This window comes from Protopterus annectens, chromosome 8.part1 (genome assembly GCF_019279795.1).
Source record: "Protopterus annectens isolate FY-2018-M chromosome 8.part1, PAN1.0, whole genome shotgun sequence".
Classification (NCBI taxonomy): Eukaryota; Metazoa; Chordata; order Ceratodontiformes; family Protopteridae; genus Protopterus; species Protopterus annectens.
The window spans coordinates 74396236-74419536 of record NC_056742.1 but is presented as its reverse complement, the minus strand read 5'-3'; the positions used below and the strand labels follow the sequence as shown (position 1 = coordinate 74419536).

At 44.7% G+C, this 23301-nt stretch overlaps 1 protein-coding gene across 2 annotated transcripts in view; it reads left to right on the top strand.

Moving 5' to 3' along the window:
• The window catches only part of GARRE1 (granule associated Rac and RHOG effector 1), a 1402647-nt gene that overhangs the window by 932648 nt on the left and 446698 nt on the right, over positions 1-23301 (top strand). For both annotated transcript variants that reach the window (XM_044081683.1, XM_044081682.1), the window contains exon 8: positions 8645-8770. In XM_044081683.1, coding sequence (XP_043937618.1) covers positions 8645-8770 — 126 coding nt within the window. The remainder of the gene's footprint in view (positions 1-8644; positions 8771-23301) is intronic.

Below are 23301 nucleotides of genomic sequence, written 5' to 3'. Positions count from 1 at the left end.
TGATTTCACGGTAGATCAGTGCAGTACAAGAGAAGTGGCAGAAAAAGCAGTCTCCATTGCTGTTTATTTTCTTAATAGTTTAAAAAAAAACATTTTATGAAAGATGGCATGAAAATATAAGGAAAATCAGGTAGGTTTCTATTTTTTTTTTTTTTTGCAGAACATACCTGTTTTTTCCTGTATTTTGCTCTGTCCCTTAGCGTATACCAATAGAAAGTCTTGCTGCTTAATGGTTCTTAACCGGCTGGAATTTTTTCTCTTGGTATATGCTCAATTTACAGTGGGCATGCTGGTTGGGTTCCAGTCAGCATGCTCATTTCTGAATACTAATTAAACTTTAATGATATATACTCATACTCTGAGAACATTACCAGTCTACTAGCAGACAAATTTGCTCAGACATTACCCCGTCTCTCCTCAGTTATTCTCATATTACATACTCGCATCCTGTCTCACCTCCAGTGTTCTCAGATTACATATTCACACCAACAACCCCCCTCAGTCTCCAAAGAGCAAGTCCTCAAGGAGCTATTTAGAACCAGGAGTACTATTACTATGGATCTAGACAGCATACCAGTCTGCATATTTGTCATCTTGAAGCATTACTTCTCAGACTCCTTATAGAAGGCTATTTGGTATCTGCCTCAAACAGGCTCCTTGCTGGATGAATGGAGGACAGCACCATACATTTGTAACTGTTACCATGACAACTCACTCCTAAAAAGTGATCCCTTAATCAGGGAGCTGGGAACCTATGTCAACACAGGAAATTGACTAGCCATAATAGTAGCCCCTCCCCCAGAATAGCTATTCTAAACTTACTTTTGAACATTGAATTGTCATTTGATCACCACATATCTACAATTGTAAGGAAGTCCATTTTCATCACACAGCTTACAACTAAAGGTATGGCATCCAGGTCCAGGGAGGTAAGTATTCCACTGTATTCTGCAGCCATTAGGCTGATTATTGAATATAAATGCCCCTTTTGGTACACTCTTGTCACAACTGTAGTGACCACAGTGCTTATTCACTAAGAAAACCAAGGGCCTAAATTGTAAAAACTATGTAGATCTTCTCAAAGCTTTGTCCCTGTTTTTGGTATCTGACAAGCTGCTGAGAGGCAACCTCTGCCTCCCACATAGAGCTTCAACAGATGCTATCTTGTTAGATCTGTTGCACATCTGCAAGTCTAGTGGTGGCATAAGCACGCATTGAAGGTATCTCAATCTCTTCTGCAACATAAACAGAACATGTTGAGGGAATAGATATGTATCACAGAACTCTGCCTCTGTAGAACAGTCTTCTACTCTACTCAACGCTAATTACTTTTCTTACTCTAGTCAGACATAATTTGAATGAACGGATTGCATAACCAGTAATTCACCCCCAATTTACATGGTTATAGGGGCAACATGCAAATTTCCTAACATATCCATTTTCTGCCCATCACTGGGTTATTCATATGTACATTGTAAGAGATAAACTACCACAGGGATGCTTCTTAAGATCCTCACAATCACTAAGTATCAGTGAAAAATTGCCCTGGGCTCAGTGCCGAGCCTTCCTACCAGATAGCCCTTCCTGGGCTGACTTGTGTTGCTGCCTAGTCTTACTCCCTTTCCCTTTATAGGGATTCTTAATTTGGCAAGTTGGGTAGTGGCAGCTCTGTGGAGTTCCAGAGGAGCTGCCTTCCAGAACTTGATAGTAGTGATCTTCTCCCTCTGTAACCTCCTCTGCTGCATCACTTTGTTCCTCTGTAGTACTTCTGAGGGAGCTAGTGAGCAGCCTCAGGCTCCACGATCCTAGACCAGTAGTAGAGACTGCTTTTTCTCTTGAGGGTAAGTGTTACAACTGCCTCTTTGAATGGAGATCCTACTCCTTACTTCTCCTGGAAGAGGGCATTGGAGCTTTGAGGACACTTAGGTAGCCTATTCATACTAGCCATCAGATGAAGCCCTGCCACTTATGTTTATGGAGGATAGGCCTTGGAGTGCCCTTTTTGTCAATGATTTAGACCTGTTTGTTGGTTATAGACCTGTGAGAAACAGAACCCCTCCAAGTTTTTTCCGTGGGGCAACTGTTATCCTTTATCTCATGTAGGGGACAGCATCATTTGTTGGGCAGCTCCCTGTAGTGAGGGATTTCCTGTGTTTCCAATGGTTGTGCTAAATATTCATTGTTGAATTGCAAAAGAGACTTTTAACTAGTGGCAAGAATGTTAAACACTAGGAACAGGCAAACTTGTTTATTCAATACATGGTGTCATGACATGCAGCACCACAAATCTGCATACATTAGTGTTCATGGGAACTTCCAGAAAAAGATGCAATTTGCTGATTGTTGGAGAGGGTAATCCCATACATAGGATCCATCCTAGATCACATGCCAAGAAACTTATCTGCTCTATCTCTATTCCCTTCTTGTGGCAGCTGTTGGAGTTTCTTATAAATTGGGTAGACGTTTATTTCACTTAGTTTACAGTAGGTGCTATTATTCACTGTTTTCCTTGGTTTGTACAAAGTTATTACTTGGTGTTTGGGGACAGATTGACATTTCAGAGACTAGGGTCTACTCTTCCAGTGTTGAAGATGACATCACAGTGGTCACCAGCAGATAGTACACACTTGAAAAGAAAAATATAGAAAAGTAGCTTACTGAGGGGGAAGGAAGGAGAGAGAAGTATGATGTTCTTCGTGTTTCACTGTTGCAGTCATAACTGTAGGGTGCTCCTGCCGGCAGGCAGCCCGAGGTCGGCCAGAATCCCAAAGTCTGGGTCCGGCGTCGGCTGTATAAGCTAGTATCCTGACGTCAGTACGCCTTGGTACATAGCCCTCAGCCGACGCCATCTTCTCCAGTCTTTCTTGCCGTGCGGTGGAAAGCAGCTCGCAAAACGTTGGTTGGCGATTTTCGAACAGCGTATTTGGTTGTTGTCGGTCCGAAGTTCTTACTTCTCTTCTCAAAGCTAAGTACCCCGTTGGGGAATCTTTTTCTTGTTCCTCCGATGTCAGAAAAAGTTAATAATTGTATAGCGTGTGGGAAACAAATACCTCATAAAGATTTCCACTCTTACTGTCTACCTTGCTTAGGCCCTGACCACGACGTTTCTTGTTGTCGGTTCTGTGCCAGGTTCAACTCTCGTATTATCAAGCGCAGGTACGATTGGGCTTTAAATTATTTTGGCAGACGCTTCAATTACAGAATGTCGTCGGACACTACCGGAGTTCAAAAGAAGTGCAAAGAAAGACAGGCCTCCGAGGTCCAAACAGGACTCGTTGCAGCTGGAGCCAGCGTCCGGTTCAGCTGTCGTCAGTGAGGCGCTTTTGCAGCCCCTGTCGTCCGCCACTTCTGAACCGATGGCCGATACGGACTCCCATGGGGAGCCATCAAGGCCCACTATTTTAACTGCTGCAGGACCTTCGGACGTCGCTCCTTCAGATGGGTCCGGAACCGCTGTGCAGGTACCGGCTTCTGAGGAGGTTTTCAGGCCTACTCATATCACTATTTCAAAGGCAAAGACAAAGACTCCTACTAAGTCTAAAGTTTCAGCTCAAGCTGCTTCTGAATCCACTCCCAAGACACAAAACAATTATTGAGGATGGCTGAAGATTTGCTTACAATGATTAGGGGTTCTCACCCCCCTCCTGAGAAAAGGCCTCGACAGGATGTTACTCTGGATTCCTCTGACCAGGCTTCTGTATCTTCTGTTTCTTCCTCTGATCAGGACTATTCCTTTCCCCCTTATGAGGATTCGGATGCTGAGGATTCTTTGCCCTCGGCCTCTCCGCCTGAGGATTTTTCTTTTGGGGAAACCTTGCATGAGATGAGAGAACATTTTCATTGGGAAGGACAGGAATATTCTGCTTCCAAAAAGAGGCTTAGAGAATTTCTTCTTCTTCCTCATCATAGGCCTTTAGCTATCCCTCCTGTCTTGGACATTGTAGATGCTTTTTCTGAGGCTAATTTGAATCCTGATTCCATGCCTCCTGCTCCTTCTAAGCCTGATAGATTTTATAGGGTTCCTGACTCTCATTTATTTTTATTTAAAAACCCTTCTGCAGATCCTGAAACTATTTCTCAGGGTTCTAAGGCTGCTAAGGTTGCTACTTCTAAAAATCCTATTCCCTCTGAGAAGGATTCTCGTGCTTTAGACAGGTGGGGTAAAAAGGTATATACTTCTGCTACCCTGTCTGTAAGGGCTTTAAATTGCCAGTTTCATATGTTTAAATATCAGCAATTTCTTTTGTCTGTTTTAAAGCAAAAGCTTGCTTCCCTTCCTGCTTGTGCAGAGGATAAGGAACTTCAGGATGTTTTGCATGCTACTGAACAGGTTAACAAGCATAGCTTACATTGTGGTTTTGATGCTTTGGATGCTTCTTGCAGGGCTGCTGCCTCTGGTACTGTGATTAGGAGACATGCCTGGCTTCGTGAACAAAGTTTACCTGAACAGGTTAAGGCTAAGTTATTAGATGTTCAACAAGATGTTCTTTTTGGTTCTAAGGCTGAGGAAGTTATTAAAAAGATGGAAGAAAAGGCAAAATCCATGCAGACTGTAAAAGATTTCTTGCAAGTTCAGCCTCCTAGATTTTCCAGGAATTGGCCCTCTAAAAATTGGTCCTTTCCCACGTCTGACAGGCCTCAAAGGGGAAGATATAGATGCTCCAGAGGTCGTGGTCAAGGCCAGACCTCTTACAGATCTAGACAATGGACTGCTTCTTCACCTAGAAGGGGAGAAGACAGATCCCAATCTCAAAGAAAGCAAACTCAATGACTCTCTCGGTTGGGCTTCAGGACCCCTTCACCTGGACGCCCCTCTCGGAGGAAAACTCTCTTTTTTACAGAAATTGGACTCATATTACCCAGGACAGATGGGTATTGGACGTGATTTTAAAAGGTTACAAGTTCCACTTTCACACTTTGCCAAGGACTCATGGTTGGCCAGATCTGCCAAAACTTCAATGGTCAGAGGCCTTAACTCAAGTGGATGCTCTTCTGGCCATGAGAGCCATAGAGCCTGTTCCACTCTCGGAAATGGGAAAATGGTTTTATTCAAGGCTGTTTCTGGTTCCCAGAAAACAAAACTCATGGAGACCTATTCTGGACCTTTCTGTGTTAAACACCTTTTTGGAAATTCCAAAGTTCAAGATGCTTACTCTGCAACAGCTAATTCCAATGCTCTCTCAGGACGCCTGGATGGTGACATTGGACTTAAAGGAAGCCTATTTGCATATCCCTATCAGACAAGAACGCAGGAAATTCCTCAGGTTCAAGGCAGGTTCGAGGCACTTTCAATTCTCTGTTCTGCCCTTTGGTTTATCTACTGCCCAGAGTCTTCACCAAGTGCCTGGCACCAGTAGTGGCTTACTGCAGACTTCAGGGGATCCAGATTTACCCCTATTTGGACGACTGCCTTATTCAGGCAGACAGCAAAGATCTTCTGCTTCAACATCTGGACTTTGTTCAACGTCTTCTCCTACTACTGGGATTCTCAGTGAACATCAAAAAGTCACATTTGATCCCTTCTCAACAAATGGTATTCTTGGGAGCCCTCTTAAATACAACCTTACAAAGGGCCTACCTCACTCCAGAAAAACAAACTCAGCTGGCTTCTACTTTCAACACCTTGGCAACTCTATCTCAGCTCACTGCAAGGAAATTCCTGCAGGCTCTGGGCTACATGGCTTCCTGCATTCTGTTGATTCCAAACGCAAGGCTTCACATGAGAAAGCTTCAATGGTATCTGAAAAGTGTATGGTCACAGCATTACCACGATCTGGATATTCTGATTCCTCTGATCCCCTGCCTCCAGAAGGAGTTCCTCTGGTGGTCCAGGGCTTGCACTTTAAACTAAGGAAAACCTTTTCGTCTCCCTCAACCTACTCAAATCCTAACCACGGACGCCTCGGATTATGCTTGGGGAGCACACTTTCTAGACAATTGCCAGCAGGGGGAACCTGGACAAAGGACCATCTTCACTGGCACATCAATCTGAAGGAAATGTTGGCAGTTCAAAATGCCCTTTTAGCCTTCAAAACCTTTTACAACCAGGGCCTCTGCTAATTCGACAGACAACACCACGGTCATGTGGTACATCAACAAGCAGGGGGTTCTCATTCATACCCCCTTTGCAGACTAGCTATGGGTTTATGGGACACAGCTCTAAATTTGAATCTGCATCTCCAGGCTCAATTCATTCCAGGGAAACAGAATCTCTTAGCAGACAGCCTGAGCAGAAACATTACAGATCCTCACGAATGGATGCTAGACACCAACTTGTTCAACAGGATTACTGCAGTTTGGGGATGTCCCCAGATAGATCTGTTTGCATCCCATCTCAATCATCAGCTGCCTCGCTTTTGCACCAGGTCCTTCCACAAAACAGCATGGAGAGTGGATGCCCTGTCCTTCAGCTGGAGAAGCCTTTCAGCATATGCCTTCCCTCCTCTTCCTCTACTGCCTCGGGTACTACTGAAGATAAAACAGGACAAGCCCAAGTTCCTCATCTTGATTGCTCCAAATTGGCCTCGACAGTTTTGGTATCCAACCTTAAAGCTCCTGTTCTCGGGGCCTCCTTGAATTCTCCCACTGAACCCTTCACTTCTGTCCCAGCATCAGGGTCAGTTACTACATTCCAATCTCAAGACCCTTTGCCTGGCAGCTTGGCTCTTCAAAGGAATTTGATTTCCTCTAGTCTTCCCAAACAAGTTTTGGATGTTCTTTTGGAAGCTAGATGGCCTAGCACTAGGAAATCCTATGCCTCTAAATGGAAGAGGTTTTCTATTTGGATGCAGGACCGAGGCTCTGATCCTCAGGTTCCTGATCTCTCCTCTATTTTGCTTTACCTTTCGGAGCTTTTATCTAAAGGACTTTCCTTTTCTTCCATTAAGATACATGCTTCTGCTATCTCTGCGCATTACAGTTCTGATCCTCCTGTTTTTTCACATCCTTTGGTGAAGCAGTTCTTGAGAGGGGCTAAAAATTTGCGGCCTCCAAGGACCCCTCCTGTCCCTGCCTGGGATCTTAATTATGTTTTAGAAAAACTTACTTTGCCTCCTTTTGAGCCTGCTGCATCTTCAGATATTAAGTTTCTATCCTGGAAGACTGTTCTTTTGTTAGCATTGACCTCTGCCAGAAGGGTCTCAGAGTTGCAAGCTCTCATGGCTGTGGAACCATACCTTATTTTCCATCAGGACAGAGTATCCTTGAGGACCAATCCTACTTTCATGCCTAAGGTGATTTCAAAGTGGCTTTAAATCAGACAATTCACCTTCCTACTTTCTTTCCAAATCCTCAAAATAAAGGGAAAGGATTTTGCATTCATTGGATGTGCACAGACAGTTACGATTTTACTTGGACAAGACTAAAGATTTCAGAAAGTCTAACCAATTGTTTGTTTCCTTTGCCTCCAGTTCTCTTGGAAAACCTATTTCTAAACAAACTATTTCCAAATGGATTGCTTATGGAATCAGATTTTGTTACACTCATCATGGGAAACAGTTTCCAGGGACCATTAGAAGTCATTCTACTAGAGCAGCTGCTACTTCTACAGCTTTCCTCAGATGAGTCCCTACCAAGGATATCTTGGAAGCTGCCACTTGGAGTTCTGTGCATACTTTTTCCAAGCACTACAATCTCCCCTTGTTTTCTAAGTCTAGGGCAGGCTTTGCCTCTGCTGTCTTGCAGGGTATTCTTGCCTCCCCTTCTTCTATCTAAAGCCTCCTCCCACTCTACACTGCTTTGGGATTCCACCCTACAGTTATGACTGCAACAGTGAAACACGAAGAACATAGTACAGTTGTGTACACCTACCATAAATGTAGATGTTCGAGTGTCTTCACTGTTGCAGTCGGGGTTTCCCTCCCTCCTATCCCCTCTTTTTCTCTTATTTGTGGTGTATTTGTGTTTCCTTGTTGGATTCATTTTTTGATTTATTGGGGACTTCTGACATCTAGGGCAAGAAAGGCTGGAGAAGATGGCGTCGGCTGAGGGCTATGTACCAAGGCGTACTGACGTCAGGATACTAGCTTATACAGCCGACGCCGGACCCAGACTTTGGGATTCTGGCCGACCTCGGGCTGCCTGCCGGCAGGACCACCCTACAGTTATGACTGCAACAGTGAAGACACTCTAACATCTACATTTATGGTAGGTGTACACAACTGTACTTTACTCATAGACCTGCTGATAATGGTCTCATTACACATCAGTTGATAGTTTAAAACATCTGTTATTCAGGTACCCAAACAAGTTTAGCTGCCTCTTGATGATTTGAGACTACATTAAAGAAAGTGTGCTGATTTATTTATTTTTACTTTGGAGTCTGGTAAATGCCTCTGAATGAAAAAAATTGGTGTTTCTCCTGCCATAAGAGAACTGAATGGGTGCTACTTTAAAAAATATTTTTCATCATATGGTCTTAACACACTGTACATTGAAATATTAATTTCATTTTTGTTCTGTTGATGTTGCTTTTCTGGCCAGAAGTAAAACATTAATAACTTTGGTGGAAGGAAAGCACGACATACCGCTTTTGCTGACTTTGTTTCTGAAGTGCCCTGATTATTGGTCTGTTTGAGTATCTGCAATGTAGACTGAAATGTGATCAATTTAGAGTAACAATTTTTAATTTGCATCTATGTTTCAGGTGTGTGAAAGAGGACCCTGCTACAATGTCTTTACTGCAGAGAAGCCTTGATCCAGAAAAGAACTTGGGACTGGTGGATGTACTTTATACTGCTGTGTTTGATTTAAGCAAGTGGAAAGAAGGAAGGTAGCTATTTTTACCAATGTTTTGTAAGGTTGTTAATTTAAAGTACAAAAGTGTTAATTTGTGTATTCTTTATTGTGGGTGAGCTGTACATTCTTTTTTTAAAAATTTCCTTCAGTCAGTTGTACTACAACTGTACCAGTCCAAATTACAGAGACAAAAAAAAGAAAGAAAAGCTTTTAAAAATAAACTCACGGCAAATGTTCTAGTCCAGAATATATAAGGGTGAAAACTTTTTTTTTTCTGTTCACTTTTTATATAATACATTTTCAGTAGCCTGAGGATATGAGAGATTAATGATTTATTTTAAGATTAATTTGTTAGCAATGCTACTAAACTTGCATCAAAAGTAGTCACGGTAGGTATGATCTTGTATGACATACAGTCAATGCATAGTCATACCCTTCGGGAAAAACAAGGTTACCCCTAGCTACCATATAGGTGGCAATCCACTGAGCACAGAAGAAGTCATCAGGGACCCAGGTTGACACTAGCCTTTCGTTTGACACTCATGTTGCTAAAGTAGTCAGGAAAACCTTCTACATTGCCCACCTGATCATGAAGGGATTCACATCTAGATCAAGGGAGGTCATCGTCCCCCTGTACTCATCACTCATTAGACCTATGATTGAGTACAATGCCCCATTCGGAATGTATCTGACCCGACACCTGCAGCAGCTGGAAAGGCCCCAAAAGTTCCTCACCAAGAGGATAAAGGGTCTCAAAAATATGTCTTATGCTGCCCGACTGAAAGAACTCCAGCTCTATTCAGTCTCATACCGCTTGCTCAGAGGTGACCTGTGCCTGACATATAAGGCCATGTCAAACCCAGATTTGATGAATATGCTTCACCTCAAAAAAATCTAGATCCCTCAGAACCACAAGGGCAGGAGACTTAAACCTTGACACGGTTATTAATAGGACGTGCTGGAGGGACAGATTCATCACCCAGAGACTCCCTATGCTGTGGAACAAAATCCCGGTACATGCGAGGCAGAGCACCTCGCTGGCCTTGTTCAAGAGGAATCTTGACCAATGGATGGGAGATCGCAGATATACCCCAGGGATTACTTCAGTGTCACTGCTTGACAGAGGCACAGCAAAATAATAGGCATAGTTTTATTCAAACTAAAGGGGTGGCGAAAGCCACATATCTATGGGCTAGGCTTATAAATGCCCTTGGGCAGATAGCCTAGTATGAACCTATGAACCTATGTGTATCCTCATCCCCTAGGCCATAAGCAACAGTAGCCAAAATGTTTAAGTTCAACAGCAAACAAGTTTTTTGTACCTGTTGAGTATCACTTCATTCAAGTCTCCTGTACCAAGCAGTCAGACAACCATTCTCTGTCCAGTGTTAAAATATCAGAAAGCTGTGGCAGACTCTTATCCTCCAGACATCCCTGGCAACCTCTTTATCCCCCAGACGTCCCACTAGTGGCTTAATCTATTATGTGACCAAAAAAAAAAAGTCAGGTTAGCAGTGATAGTACCTAGTGCATTAACTTAAATGTCAGTAATTAAAAAAAAACAAAGTACAGTTCCCAGAGAGCCAGTGAAGCATAGATGGTTATGATCAGAAACCTGATCATAGTCAATTTGTGTCTGACAAATGCATTTCAAGAAATTCAGCTGGAGAACGAAGCTCTAGAGGTGTAGCTTGACATTTATTGTGAGAACTTAAGATTACTTGATTATGGTTAGAGAAAGACCATCTTAATTCTTTGTAGTACAATTGAGCTTTAGCTGTCGTGATATACTGCCCATTAGAAAAAGGAAAAATTAATGGTGTTACAGCACAGTGTGTGTTAAAGCTTTGAAAGCTGCAGCGCACTTGTTTTACTACTGTACAGACAATGACCAGAAGAGAATAACCTCTGAACAGTCATCCATTTTAATAGGTACTGGACATTTCATGTGTGTGTGTTTGTGTGTGTGTTAACATGAGGTATAATACAGCCTTTAAAGTTGTCAGAGGTTTTGGCGCTGTTCTATGGTGGTGGTCATATGTGCTGCATTGTGGGACTAGATTATAACGAGAATGAAATTTGCATAACATAGAGCATTATGATTGGGTCACCAATTGTAACCGTATTATGTCTTTGAGACATGGATGCCAAGAAATTCACCTTGAGAGTAAAGCATACTTGGGAATCATACAGATGTCTTCTAATTGTTTTTTGGGACGACAAAAGGGGATGGGCAATGTACCAATCTTTTCTAGCTTCCTCTGATGGATTCTGTTTGTTAATATGCAATGTTTTATATGCCCTGCTATTTATTCCTGTTCAAGACTCAATTAAAAACGCAGAAATAGCTGGCATTTCACTTGGTACTCCTTTGTCCTTTTCTCTCTGCCTGTACTCTTATCGGTCCCTAGTAGGGAACATTCTCCCTAACCAGCAGTCCAAATTGCTGCTTGGCCTCATCTCACTGTTACCATTCCCTGTGTATATGTCCTCCTATATCACTGTTGCAGTATTTATTATAGTAGGGATCCCTGCCAAGGATAGCCTGATGTCCATCCAGTATACCAAAGCCTTAAGGTTGTAATAGGGATGCTGTATGTCACACACACGTGCTCCCCGCACATGCGTAGAGCATAAAGGTTACCATCCTCAGAACTTCTTTGCCACCAGTCCACACACCATCTTCGATCGTAGGTCTGAATGCTCATTCATTTACTGGTTACCAAGCCATTTTTCAGATAAGTGCTTCGTTGGGTGTTTTCTTATCTTTTTATTTTGTGTATGTTGGTTTCATGTCATCCAGAAAGGGGAAATGTCATTGTGGGAGACAGTTTCCCCATAAGGATAATCACAAGCAGTATTTGGTTTGCTTAAGTGCTTTTCATGACCATGCATCTTGTCCCATTTGTCAGGCATTTGTTCCAAAGACCTTGCATAGTCTTCTCTCCTCTTTAGCCATTTACTTAGCCAACAATTTGAGATGCTGGTTTTCTAAGGGTACTAGGGAGGAATCTTCTGGCCCGAAGGTTGGTCGCCCACAAAGACGACCAAGAAAGCTTGGTTGGATTTTTCAGCTGCACCTGTTCCACCAGACATCTGTCTCAAGGTTAGTGGAAGCCTGGAGGACCACCCAATTTTTCAGTTGGATTCCCCAACTGTTTCAGGGGCTGGCATGGATCTGACTTCACCCACATCCCTGGAGGCCTTGCAGACATCCATTTCAGATATTCGGAGGGAACCAAAGCTGATTATTTCCAAAAGGGCCTGTGGATGTTCCTTAAATCTTCAGAGAAGAGATTCCTACTACGTGTAGTCAGGGGTCTGAGCCACCTAAAATCTTTAAGGCTGATGTCCCCTTGAAAAGGAAGCAGAAAACTAAGCAGCTTTCTCCTGCTCCCAGAGACCTTCAACGTGAATGGCAAGATTTCACACAAGATCTAATTAATGCCCTTATGGCTTTAAGCACCCTCAAGGGGTCTCTGTTCCTGATCCCTCTTGGTCTTCTCCTCTTAAGAGGCCTAGGGAACAGGTTTTGTATGATGAGGGTGTGGATTCTGGTGAAGAATCCTTGACGTATTCTTCCTAATTCCTTCTCCCTTGGATTATGGCTCTGAAGAGGAGGAGGAGTCTGTTGGTCCTGATTCTCCTTTTGAGTAGATTTCCTTTGGTGGTACAATTTCCCGTTTGATAGAGTTTAGGTGGGGTTGTGCTCAGGTCTATGAAGTCCAACAAAGGTATTATGAGCTCCTTCAGATGGAGTCTTCCAAGTCCTCTGCTGTTCCCCCTGTTCTTGCTGTCTTGTTGGATGCTTTCCCTGCAGCTTCTTGGGCTCCTGACTCACAACTGTCTGCTCCTAATGTCTGAGGATTACAGATTCTTTCATAAGTGCCCCTCTGCTGACGCATGTTTATTCTGTTACTTCTGACAAGCCATCTAAAGTTTGCCTTCTACAGAACTGCTCCTCTCTGACAAGGACAGCAGAACGCTGGAGGGGTTGGTTAGAAAGTGTGTACTTCTGCGTCCTCTGACTTTACGGCTGTAAACTACCAGACCCGCACAACCAGGTATTTTTGGCTCTTCTCTCTCAGCCCCGTTAGGTTATTTCAGATCTTCCTGACTAAGGGGAAGACTTCAACTCTTTCCTTACTAGGGTCATGTTCTCGAGCAGCTCGCTATTCTGTTAAATGCAACTATAATGTAACTGATGCCTCGTCTAGAGCTTCTGCCTTTAGTTCTGTTTTGAGGAGGTATTCCTGGCCACACCTCCAGCCTTTGCCTGATGGTGTTAAGGCTAAGCTGATGGAGGCTGTTCTAAATAACAAACATTTTTTTGTTGTTGCTGAGCTGTTTAAGTTCCTTCAGGAAAAGGGTAAGGCTTTACAGGATTTGAAACATATTTTTGTTTTACCTGTTCCCAAGTTTCAAAGGAATTACCCTGAAAAATTTTCCTTTGTTTGGAAAGAGTCTCACCCTCCCCCCAAAGGTAAGAAGGGTGGTAGAAGGGCTCCTCCTGCTAAGTCTGCTCAAACTCCTTCAGCTCCGAAGCCTCCTTTTCCAGACAAGCCAGGTGCTGTATGACTATCCTTGCCCTTCTCTCCTCAGTCATGTACCTCTCTCTCTTCATCTTTCCCTGTCCCTTCCAGTTTGGTTAAAGATTACTCAAGATTCTTGGGTTCTATCCATAATTCGTCAGGAGTATTATATGGTTTGGAACCTCCCCACACACCTTTTTTGGGCATTCATCAGCCTCCTCCTTTTTTCCAGAGGTGCTTTGGAGAGTATTGTCACAAGAAACAGTTCTGTGAGTTCCAGCTTCTCAAAAGGGAAGGAGTTTTATACCAGAAAGCAGGCACCTGGAGACCCATTCTGGATCTCTCCGTTAAACACCTTTTTGAAGGTTCCTTCCTTTCAGATGCTGTCCCTTCAAACCTTGTTTCATCTCTTTCTTCCTCAGGCCTTTCTAGTTTCCCTGGATTTCAAGGATGCCACAGGCCTTTCCAGTTTCATTGAATCTCAAGGATGCCTATCTCCATATCCCTCTTCATCCCCTTTTGAGGAAGATTTTGCATTTCTCTTTCTTTGCGTTTTCAGTTCTCTGTTTTGCCCTTTGGCCTCTCTGCTGCCACAAGGGTCTCCAAATGCCTAGCTCCTGTGATTGCTTTTTGCAGGTTGAGGGGAAAACAGATCATTCCTTACCTGGACAACCTGATCATTCAGGTTTCTTCTCCAGAGACTATACTTCACTATCTTCACTTTGCTATTTGTCTTTTGCAAAGCCTAGGGTTTACAGTGAATTTCCAAAAATCATTCCTCACTCCTCAGGATCATGTTTTTCTAGGGTGCAGGCTCCAGGCTGTTAGTGTTGGCATCTCTCTGCCTTCTCCCAAGGCTTTAAATTGCATTCTTTAAATCCCTTCTTCCTCTGGACTCCATTACGGCCAGATACTTTCTAATGGCTCTAGGGTACATGGCTTCCACCATTCCTCTCCTTCCTCCGACCAAGCTTCATATGAGAAAACTCCAGTAGTTCCTAATGTCAGTCAGGCTTCAACATTCTCATCCTTTGAATTTTCCAGTTCCCCTTCTCCCATGCTTCAAGCTGAAACTTCAGTAGTAGATTCATCAGTCCCTCAACCCAGGGCTTCCTTTTCAACCTCCAGTACCCACTCAAGAACTCTTTACAGATGCATCGGAAGCGGGATGGGGAGCCTCCTTCAGTCCTGTGAAAGTCCAGGGCCTTTTGTCTCTTCATCCAAAGAAGGACCATATCAGTATCAGAGACGAGTGCTGCTCTTCAGGCTTTTTATTCTCTTTCCAGGGCCCCTCAAAATCTTCACAGACAATACCACAGTGATATTGTACATCAGCAAGCAAGGGGGAACAACATCTCATCATCTTTGCAGACTAGCTCTTCAGGTTATGAATCTAGCTGTCCAGTGTCAGAGGAGTCTTCAGGTGGTTTACATTCCCTCAGATAACACTGGCAGATTCTCTGACCAGGTCCATAACATGAACTCACGAGTGGTTGCTTCACAGAGACTTTTTTTCTGGACATTGTCCACTAGTGGGGTATTCCCCAAGTAGATCTCCTTGCCTCCCCTCTGAACAGACCGTTTCCTACCTTTTGCACCATACTCCCATGTCCTCTGGCTTAGAAGATGGATGCCCTCCCTTTTTCTCAGAAGGGGATATTTCTTTATGCTTTCCCTCCCCTTTCTCTCATACTGAGAGTCCCGTTCAAGATAGAACAGGATGCTTCCAAAATCTTATTGGTGGCACGCTTTTGGCCCAGACAACACTGGATGGCCTTCTATTCTCATGTTGCAGTATTCATAACTGCAAGGGAGGTTGCTGCCTGCAGTACCAGACATCCAGCCAGTATACCAAAATCTTAGGAGCAGGAGTATGTGCTACATTGCAGTCAGAGCCATAAACCGACGTCGGTTATAAAAGTGACGTCTGCAAGTACCCCCTTCAGAATTTTTCTGCCACAGTGATATACGGACCTCCTATCGCCAGCTCCAGGAATCAGTTAGTTGTTTTGGCTGTCCGATACAGATAAGTACCCCTGTGGGTTTTTTGTTTCTTTCTTATTTCTTTTCAAACATACATGTCAGCTAGGAAAGGGAAGTGTGCTTGTGGAAGACAAATTCCACACAAGGCCACACATAAGTGCTTATTCTGTTTAGGTGAAGGGCACGGCCATACGTCTTAAGATATTTGCAAATTCTTTGTACCTAAAATACTTTGCAGGTGTCTGGCTGCCTTAAAGCTTTATTTAGAAAATTGGAGGCTCTGGCATCTAGCATTAGGCATGGAGGATGAGATAGGTACCTCTGACGACCCGCTTTGGAAGAAGGCCAAGAAAGTTAGGCTTGATACCCATGCTATACCTCAGGGGTTTGGTGAGACTCTGAAGGATGAAGTTATCCCTGGGTCTCATCGGACACCCCGTTTTACAGCTAGAACCAGGAACCATGGTGGAAGCCGGTTCGGTGGAAATGCAAAGTATGTCCACTGAGGTTGATCAGCCATCAGCCCCTGATGGCAAAGGGGAGCCCACGGCTCAAGACATCGGCAGGGCCTACTCTAACCTTTCCATCCTCCCAGGCGTCGGCCTCTAAATCAACACCTCCTTCTACTCCTGTGAAAAGGAAATGGAAATTAAAACATAGGGAACATAGAGAAGCTGAACCATCTCCTGGATGGGAAGTTTTTTTCTGCAAAATCTTTTCAGGGCCTTCCAGACTCTCCAATCTCTGGTACCTTTACCTACACCTCCACCTGTGCAGGCCTTCAAGGATTCAGAAGAGGAACTCTGTTACTCTGATGAATCACTTACCCATTGCTCCCAGTTAGAATCCCCCAAGGACTTCATTACCCCTGAGGAGGAGAACTCTATTAGTCCTGAATCTCCAGGAGAGGAATTCTCCAGAACATTTTAAATGGCAGGTCACAGATGTCCCTGAAACAAAAAAGAGGTGCTTTGAATTATTGCAGATGGACCAGCCCTTTCCATCTGCATTACCTCCCCAGCTTCCAACCTTTCATGATGCCTTTCTGGCTGCATCGCACTCCACTGATTCCCAGCCCCCAGCTTCTTAACGTCCAGATAGATCATAGATCTTAGGAGGTTGCTAGGCTATTGGCCTTGAGGCCCTTGTAAGCCTATCCAAGAGTTTAGCCCATGTTTAGACAAGTCAGCACCCGATCCCCCTGTCCAGCAGAGACATAGGTGGAATTTCAGGGGTATATTTTCTGTTTCCCATCCCGTTACCCAGGTTGTGCTTAAAAAGAGGTAAAGAGGTACTCTGCTGGATGTGGAGAGGGAGTCTATTCCATAGATGGGGGAGTCTCTTTGACACAAATCTGTCCCACCAATAAGTCTTTGTGATGTCACAGACCAGGTTGAGGCCGCGTGTGTGGGTTACTCGAGTGAAACTTGACTTGCGGATGTGGTTTGGTTCATTGGAATAAAGCTGTTTTTATTCGTTTTGTGGCTGGACTTCTTCTTTGGGTACCTTGGACTTTTTACTGATGATTTTTTGCTACCTTGGTGTGTTCATAGGTAGGTAGTAGACCATTGGCCCTAGGGCCTATATAAACTTAGCCAAACAGTACTCTGGCTTTTGCCACCCAAGAAAATTATTTTCCTGTGCCCCTGTCAAGCAGAGCCACAGAAGTGATCCCCGGGGTGAATTTCCTATCTCCCATCCAATTATTAAGATTAAGAGTGCTAATGAGGAGCTTTGTTTGATATAGATAGGTAGCTTGCTCCAGAGTATGGGAAGTCTCTGGGACAGGAATCTGTCCCTCCAGCATGTTCTGTTTATTGTGGTGACAAGGTTTAGGTCCCTAGAGCGTGTAGCTCACAGGGATTGGGATTTCTTTAAGTGGAGCATGTCCAACAGCTCTGGGTTTGACATAGCTTTGTATGTTAGGCAGAGATCGCCTCTGAGTAGGCGATATGCAACAGAGTAAAGCTGGAGTTTTTTGAGATGGTCTGCATAGGGCATCTGTTTGAGGCCGGTAATCCTCTTTGTGAGGTATTTCTGCGGCCTTTTGAGTTGTGTTGTAGATGTCTTGTGAGGTACATACCAAAAGGGGCGTTTTACTCTATAATGGGTCTAATGAGTGATGAATAGAGGGGAACAAGGACAAATCTGTCCCGCCAAGTCTTGTTGATGTCACAGACCAGGTTGAACTCGTGCGGGTTACTCGAGTGAAACTTGACTTGCGGGTGTGCAGCAAGTCCCATCAAGGTGGGGTCCTTGAACGTCTTGTATGACAGACTGAGGTCACCTCTGAGGAGTCTGTATGAAACCGAGTAGAGGGATAGGGCTTTTAGCCTATTTGTGTATGGTAGATGTTTGAGGCCCTGGGTTCTCGTGGTGAGGAACCTCTGTGGTCTCTCCAGCTGCTGCATGTGCTTTGCGAGGTACATGCCAAAAGGGGCATTGTACTCACTAATGGGCGTTGTAAGGGAAGAATACAGGGATATTATGACCTCCTTGTCCCTGGATGAGATACCCTTACTTATGAGGTGGGCCATGTAGAAGGCTTTCCGTACAACAGAAGCAACATGGTGGTCAAAAGTCAGGTTGCTATCAACCTGGGTGCCCAAATCCCTCACGACTGATTGAGTACTTAGGACGTTGTTATTAATGTGATAATTTGTGAGGATGTCACTCTCCCCAAAGGGAATGATGATGCATTTTTTGGTATTCAGCTTGAGGCCATGTTTCTGGCAACAGTCATTTGTCTGAGTGAGACCCTTTTGGAGCATGTCCACATCACTAGGAGAATTGATGACAGCGCCCAGCTTGCAGTCATCTGCTAACTTGGTCAGCCATAACCCACTAGTTTTGGCCTGCACCTCATAAATGTTTATCCCAAATAAGAGGCCCCAAGACCGAACCCTGGGGGTACGCTGCTTGTTACAGGTCTACTGCTTGAGGTGGCTTCCCCTATTTTGACTATGTGGGTTCTATTACTGAGCCAGTTTGCTTACCCATCTGGTAACATGGATTGATGCCTAGTGGGGAATAGTGTCAAAGGCTTTAGCCAGGTCAAGGTAGGTGGTGTGCACCATCGTCCCCTCATCCATGACTTTGGTGACTGTCTCAAAGAAGTCGACCAAATTTAGCAGACGTGACCTCCCCTTGATGAAGCCAAACTGTGTGGGATCAAGTGTTTAGAGGTTGCTAGTGTCCTGGTTGATTAGGTCCAGGATAATCCATTCCATGGCCTTGCAGGTCAGGCTAGTTAAGCTGATGGCTCTATAATTTCCCGGCTCAATGGACACTCCACCTTTGTGTAAAGGGATGACAATGGCTGTCCTCCACTCAACTGGGATGAAGCCAGTAGTCAGGCTTTGATTGAATAGGGTGCCTAGTGGTGCTGCAAGTTCCTGCCTGAGTTCACGTAGGATGCAGCCTGGGATGTTATCTGGTCCCATGGAGGCGGTATTTTTTGCCTTTGAGAGAGCAGTGATTACCTGTTCCATAGATATAAGGGGAAGGGGGCAGGTACTGGGGATGTCCTGATTTACTGATGGGGGGACAGAGGGGTAACGTTTCTCGCTGAATCTGTCAGCCAGTAAGTTTGCTGTATCTATGCCATTTGTATATGTTGTGTCCTCGACCACCAGTTCTGAACCGATCTGGGTGCTTCCTTTGAGCTTGCAGACCTGTGTAGAAGGCCTTAAAATTGTCTTTAGTAGATAGCTTTTATAAAGTTCCTCAGGATACACATTTCCTATTCAAGAGCCCCCCTGCAGACCCTACTGTCATTGCAGTGTCAGCAGATAAATCATCCAGACAGCTGCCCTCCACCTCTGTTTCCCACTCACAAGGACAGCAAATTTATGGAAAGATTAGGGAAGAAGGCATATACTTCAGCTCTAGTCATTAGAGCCTTAAACTATCTAACTCACATCACTAGGTTTGTTTTAGATACCCTGTCAAAAGCTTATGCACTGATTCCAGATGTGGCAGACTCCCTTGCTAAGTCACAACTCTCTGCCCTACTCTCTACCTCCTCTCAGGTGACCAGGCACTCCATAAAGTGCAGTTATGATGCAGTAGAGGCCTCCTCCAAATCTGCAGCCTCAGGTTCTGTTCTAAGAAGATATTCTTGGGTAGGGTTACAGCCCCTTCCTATGAATGCCCAGACCAAATTGTTAGATGCACCTCTTGATAATTAGGCCCTTTTTGGTGCAGCCTCTGCAGAGCTCCTTAAATCCCTACAGGAAAAGGGAAAGGAGCTCCAAAATCTAAAGCATTTGTTAGTCTCTCCTATTCCTAGGTATCATAAGAACTATCTTCAAAAGACCACCTTTGTTAGGAGGCAATCATCTCATTCCAGTGCCCCACAGGCTAAGGGACATAGGCAAGTTAGGCTACACTGCACTCCTAAACAAACTTCCGCCTCCACTCTAACTCCCTTTCGCAGGCAGCCTGACCAGGACAGAGCTTCTCCACTGTGACTCAAGCCCATTACCCAACTCCACTCCCTTATCCCTATGCCTCACCCTTTCCTTACCCTCCTGGCAGAAAATTACCTCAGAGGCTTGGGTCCTTTTCATTATCCAGAAAGGATACTTTGGCTTGGTGGACACTTCCTCCCTTTCAAGGGATACCTCAACCGCCTGCAAGTCAACTTCATCTCCCCCCCCCCCACCATTCTGGATCAGCTTCAAGCTCAGGGCACCATAGAAAGAATACCTCCAGAACAGACAAACAAGGGGCTTTACTCAAGGATGTTTTTGGTTCCAAGAAAGGATGGCCCTTGGAGGTCAATCCTGGATTTGTCTGTACGTAATCAATTCCTCAGGATGCCTAGCTTCAAAATACTCACCTTGCATCACCTCCTACCTCTCATCCCTCACCAAGCCTTCATGGTATCCCTGGATCTGAAGGATGCTTACCTTTATATTCCTATTCACCCCAGCTACAGGAAGTTACTATGCTTTTCCATGGGTTACTTGCATTTTCAATTTTCTGCATTGCCATTTGGGATTTCCACAGCCCCTAGAATTTTCACAACATGCCTAGCTCCAGTTATCGCCCACTGCAGAGTGCAGGGCATTCAAATATATCATACCTAGACGATCTCTGTATACTTCACCAGGATTGCCACAACCTCTGTCACCACCTAGGCATGGTGTCTAATACCCTGGCAAACCTAGGGTTAACTGTGAACCAGGAAAAATGTCACCTGACACCACCCTCAATACCTGGTTTTCTTGGGGTGCAGGATAAAAATTGACCAAATGGCAGTCTTAATTCCATGCCAGAAGGTGGAAGCCATCACACGTGACCTTCAAACACTTCTTTCTCTCCAAATATTATCAGCCAGGAAATTCCTTAGGGTCCTAGGCCACATGACATCCTTGATGCCTATTCTCCTCTTAGCAAGGCTGCATATGAGAAAATTTGTGGGTGCTGAGGAGTCTGTGGAGCCACCATTCACTCCTCTGGATACTCCTCTACCTCTCCTCCCATGCCTGAAAAAAGAGATGCAATGGTGGTTTGCAGCCATATACCTCAACCAGGGTATATCTTTGCAGATTCCCACACCTTCGCAACAAATCTTCACAGATGCTTCAGACTGGTTGGGGAGCAGTTCTGCAAACCCACCACAAACAAAACAAAGTTCAGTGAGAGTGATCCTCCCTCAGACAAAGGGACCTCATCACTGTCAAAGAGATGAGGGCCCTTCTCTTAGCTTTGCAAACCTTCTATCCAATCCTCCAACCAGGCACCTTAAAAGGTGTCACAGACAATATGACTGACTTGTGATATATCAACAAGTGTGTGTGTGTGTGTGTGTGGGGGGGGGGGGGGCAAGGTCCTACCTGCTGTGCAGCCTGGCAGTTCAGATTTGGTCCCTGGCAGCAGAACTGCATATTCAGCTGCAGGCATCAACAGAGATTGTGATGGCTGACACTCTCAGCAGAACCTGTGCACCCTGTCATGAGTGGATGCTTTACAGGGAGGTGTTTTTGGATCTCATTCACAGCTGGGTATTCCTCAGCCTGATCTGTTTGCCCTCTCCCAGAACAGGCAGATGCCTCTGTTTTACACAAGGGATCCACATCCACAGGTGTGGAGAGTGGACATCTTTTCTTTTTCTTGGGTGGAGATGTATCTTTATGCCTTTCCCCCCTTCACACTGATTCAAAGGGTCCATCTGAAAATTCAGAGGGTCAAACCAAAAATCCTGCTGGTTACTCCCTTTTGGCCAAGACAGCATTGGTTCCCCCTTCTTCATCTACTAGCCAAGGGCAATCACCACAGGTTACCCCACCGATTCGACCTACTCACGCAAGACAGGAGGTCACTCATATTCACTATGGGTGATAGAGTCCTGATCCCCTTCGGACACCTGTATTCAGACTGCATACGCAATGTCCTGTAGGAGACCAGGAAACCTAGTACCAGGAGAAATTATGTGGCAAAATGGAAAAGATTCTCCAGGTGGTGTCAAAAGAAAAAACAGGACCCCTTTCGTATTCCTGTACCTATGGTCCTTTCTTACTTGTGTGAGCTTCTACATTCAGGGCTGACCTACTCTTCTGTTAAGGTACACTTGTCAGCCATTTCCACCTGTCTCCCTTTGGGGTTCCTCCATTGACATCCAGATTGGAGGTAAAACTATTCTTAAGAGAGGTCCTCCATGTCAGACCACCTAGAAAACCAATACCGTCTTCATGGGACCTTAATTTTGTCCTTGAACTCACACTACCTCCTTTTGAACCAGCTTAGTCAGCATCTTTGAAACTATGTACTTGGAAAACAGTACTGCTGGTAGCCGTCACATCCACCAGGAGGATCTCTGAAATCAAGGCATTGATGGCTATAAACCCCCTTACCTCATCTTCCATAAGGACCTGGTCTCCCTCAGGACTAACCCCTCCTTCATGCCTTAAGTGGTTAATGAACTGTCCTTAAATCAAGCCATTTACCTCCCTGTTTTTTCACCTCAAAATCCATCTGAAAGAACCCTATATTCCTTGGATGTTCATGGGCAGCTTAGGTATTACCTGGACAAGACCAAATCCATTAGAAAGTCTGACCAGCTGTTAGCTTTCACCCAAGGGCCTTTGGGAAGGCAGTCTCTAAACAGACTGTATCTTCTTGGATTTCTAAAGCTATCTCTGCCTGCTGTTCCTTTCATGGAAAGGTTTTAACTACCAATGTGAAAGCCCATTTTACTAGTGCAGCTGCCTCTTCAGCAGCCTTTTTCAGGGGGATGGACTATGCTTCCTTACTGGAAGCAGCCGCCTGATCCTTAGTCTATACCTTTACCAAGCACTACAAGCTAGACTTGGTCTCCAGATCCAGAACTGGATTTGCTAGGTCAAGTTTTGCAGGGTCTCGTAGACCAGGTCCCTCTACCTTCCTCCCAGGATCATGCCTAAAGCTTGGGTACTCTCCCTACAGTTATGAATACTGCAACATGAGAATAAAAGGGCATAGAATAGTTGTGTAAGAACTTACCGTAACCTTAGATGTCCTTCTCTTCTATGTTGCAGTATTCAGTTCCCCCTCCAACCCCCTCTTTCTCTGTTTTGTCCATCTGGCGTGACTTTCCCTATTTTCTCTCCATCCACACAGGACACTGCTAACAGGCACATAAATTTATTGGCTTCCTTTGTCCTGGTGGCATATGTGGGTCTGAAAAGCTTCCTTTCCTTGCACCCCAGGGGGTACTACTGTATTCGACAGTCATTTCTGAAGGGGGTACGTGCAAACGTCACTTATAGCCGACGTCGGTTCATGGTCCTGACAGGTAAGGCAGCACATACCCCCTGCTCCTAAGACTTTGGTATACTGTCCGGATGTCTGGTACTGCAGGCAGCAACCTCCCTGCAGTTATGAATGCTGCAACATGGCAGAGGGACATCTATGGTTATGGTAAGTTCTTACACAACTATTCTTTCCCTCTTTTGCATTTAGCCAAGGGCAGTAATCACACGTTGCCTCACAGGGTGGACCTACTCGCACAAGACAAGGGGTCTTTCACCCATCCCCACCTGTCCACTCTTCAACTGGCATTGTA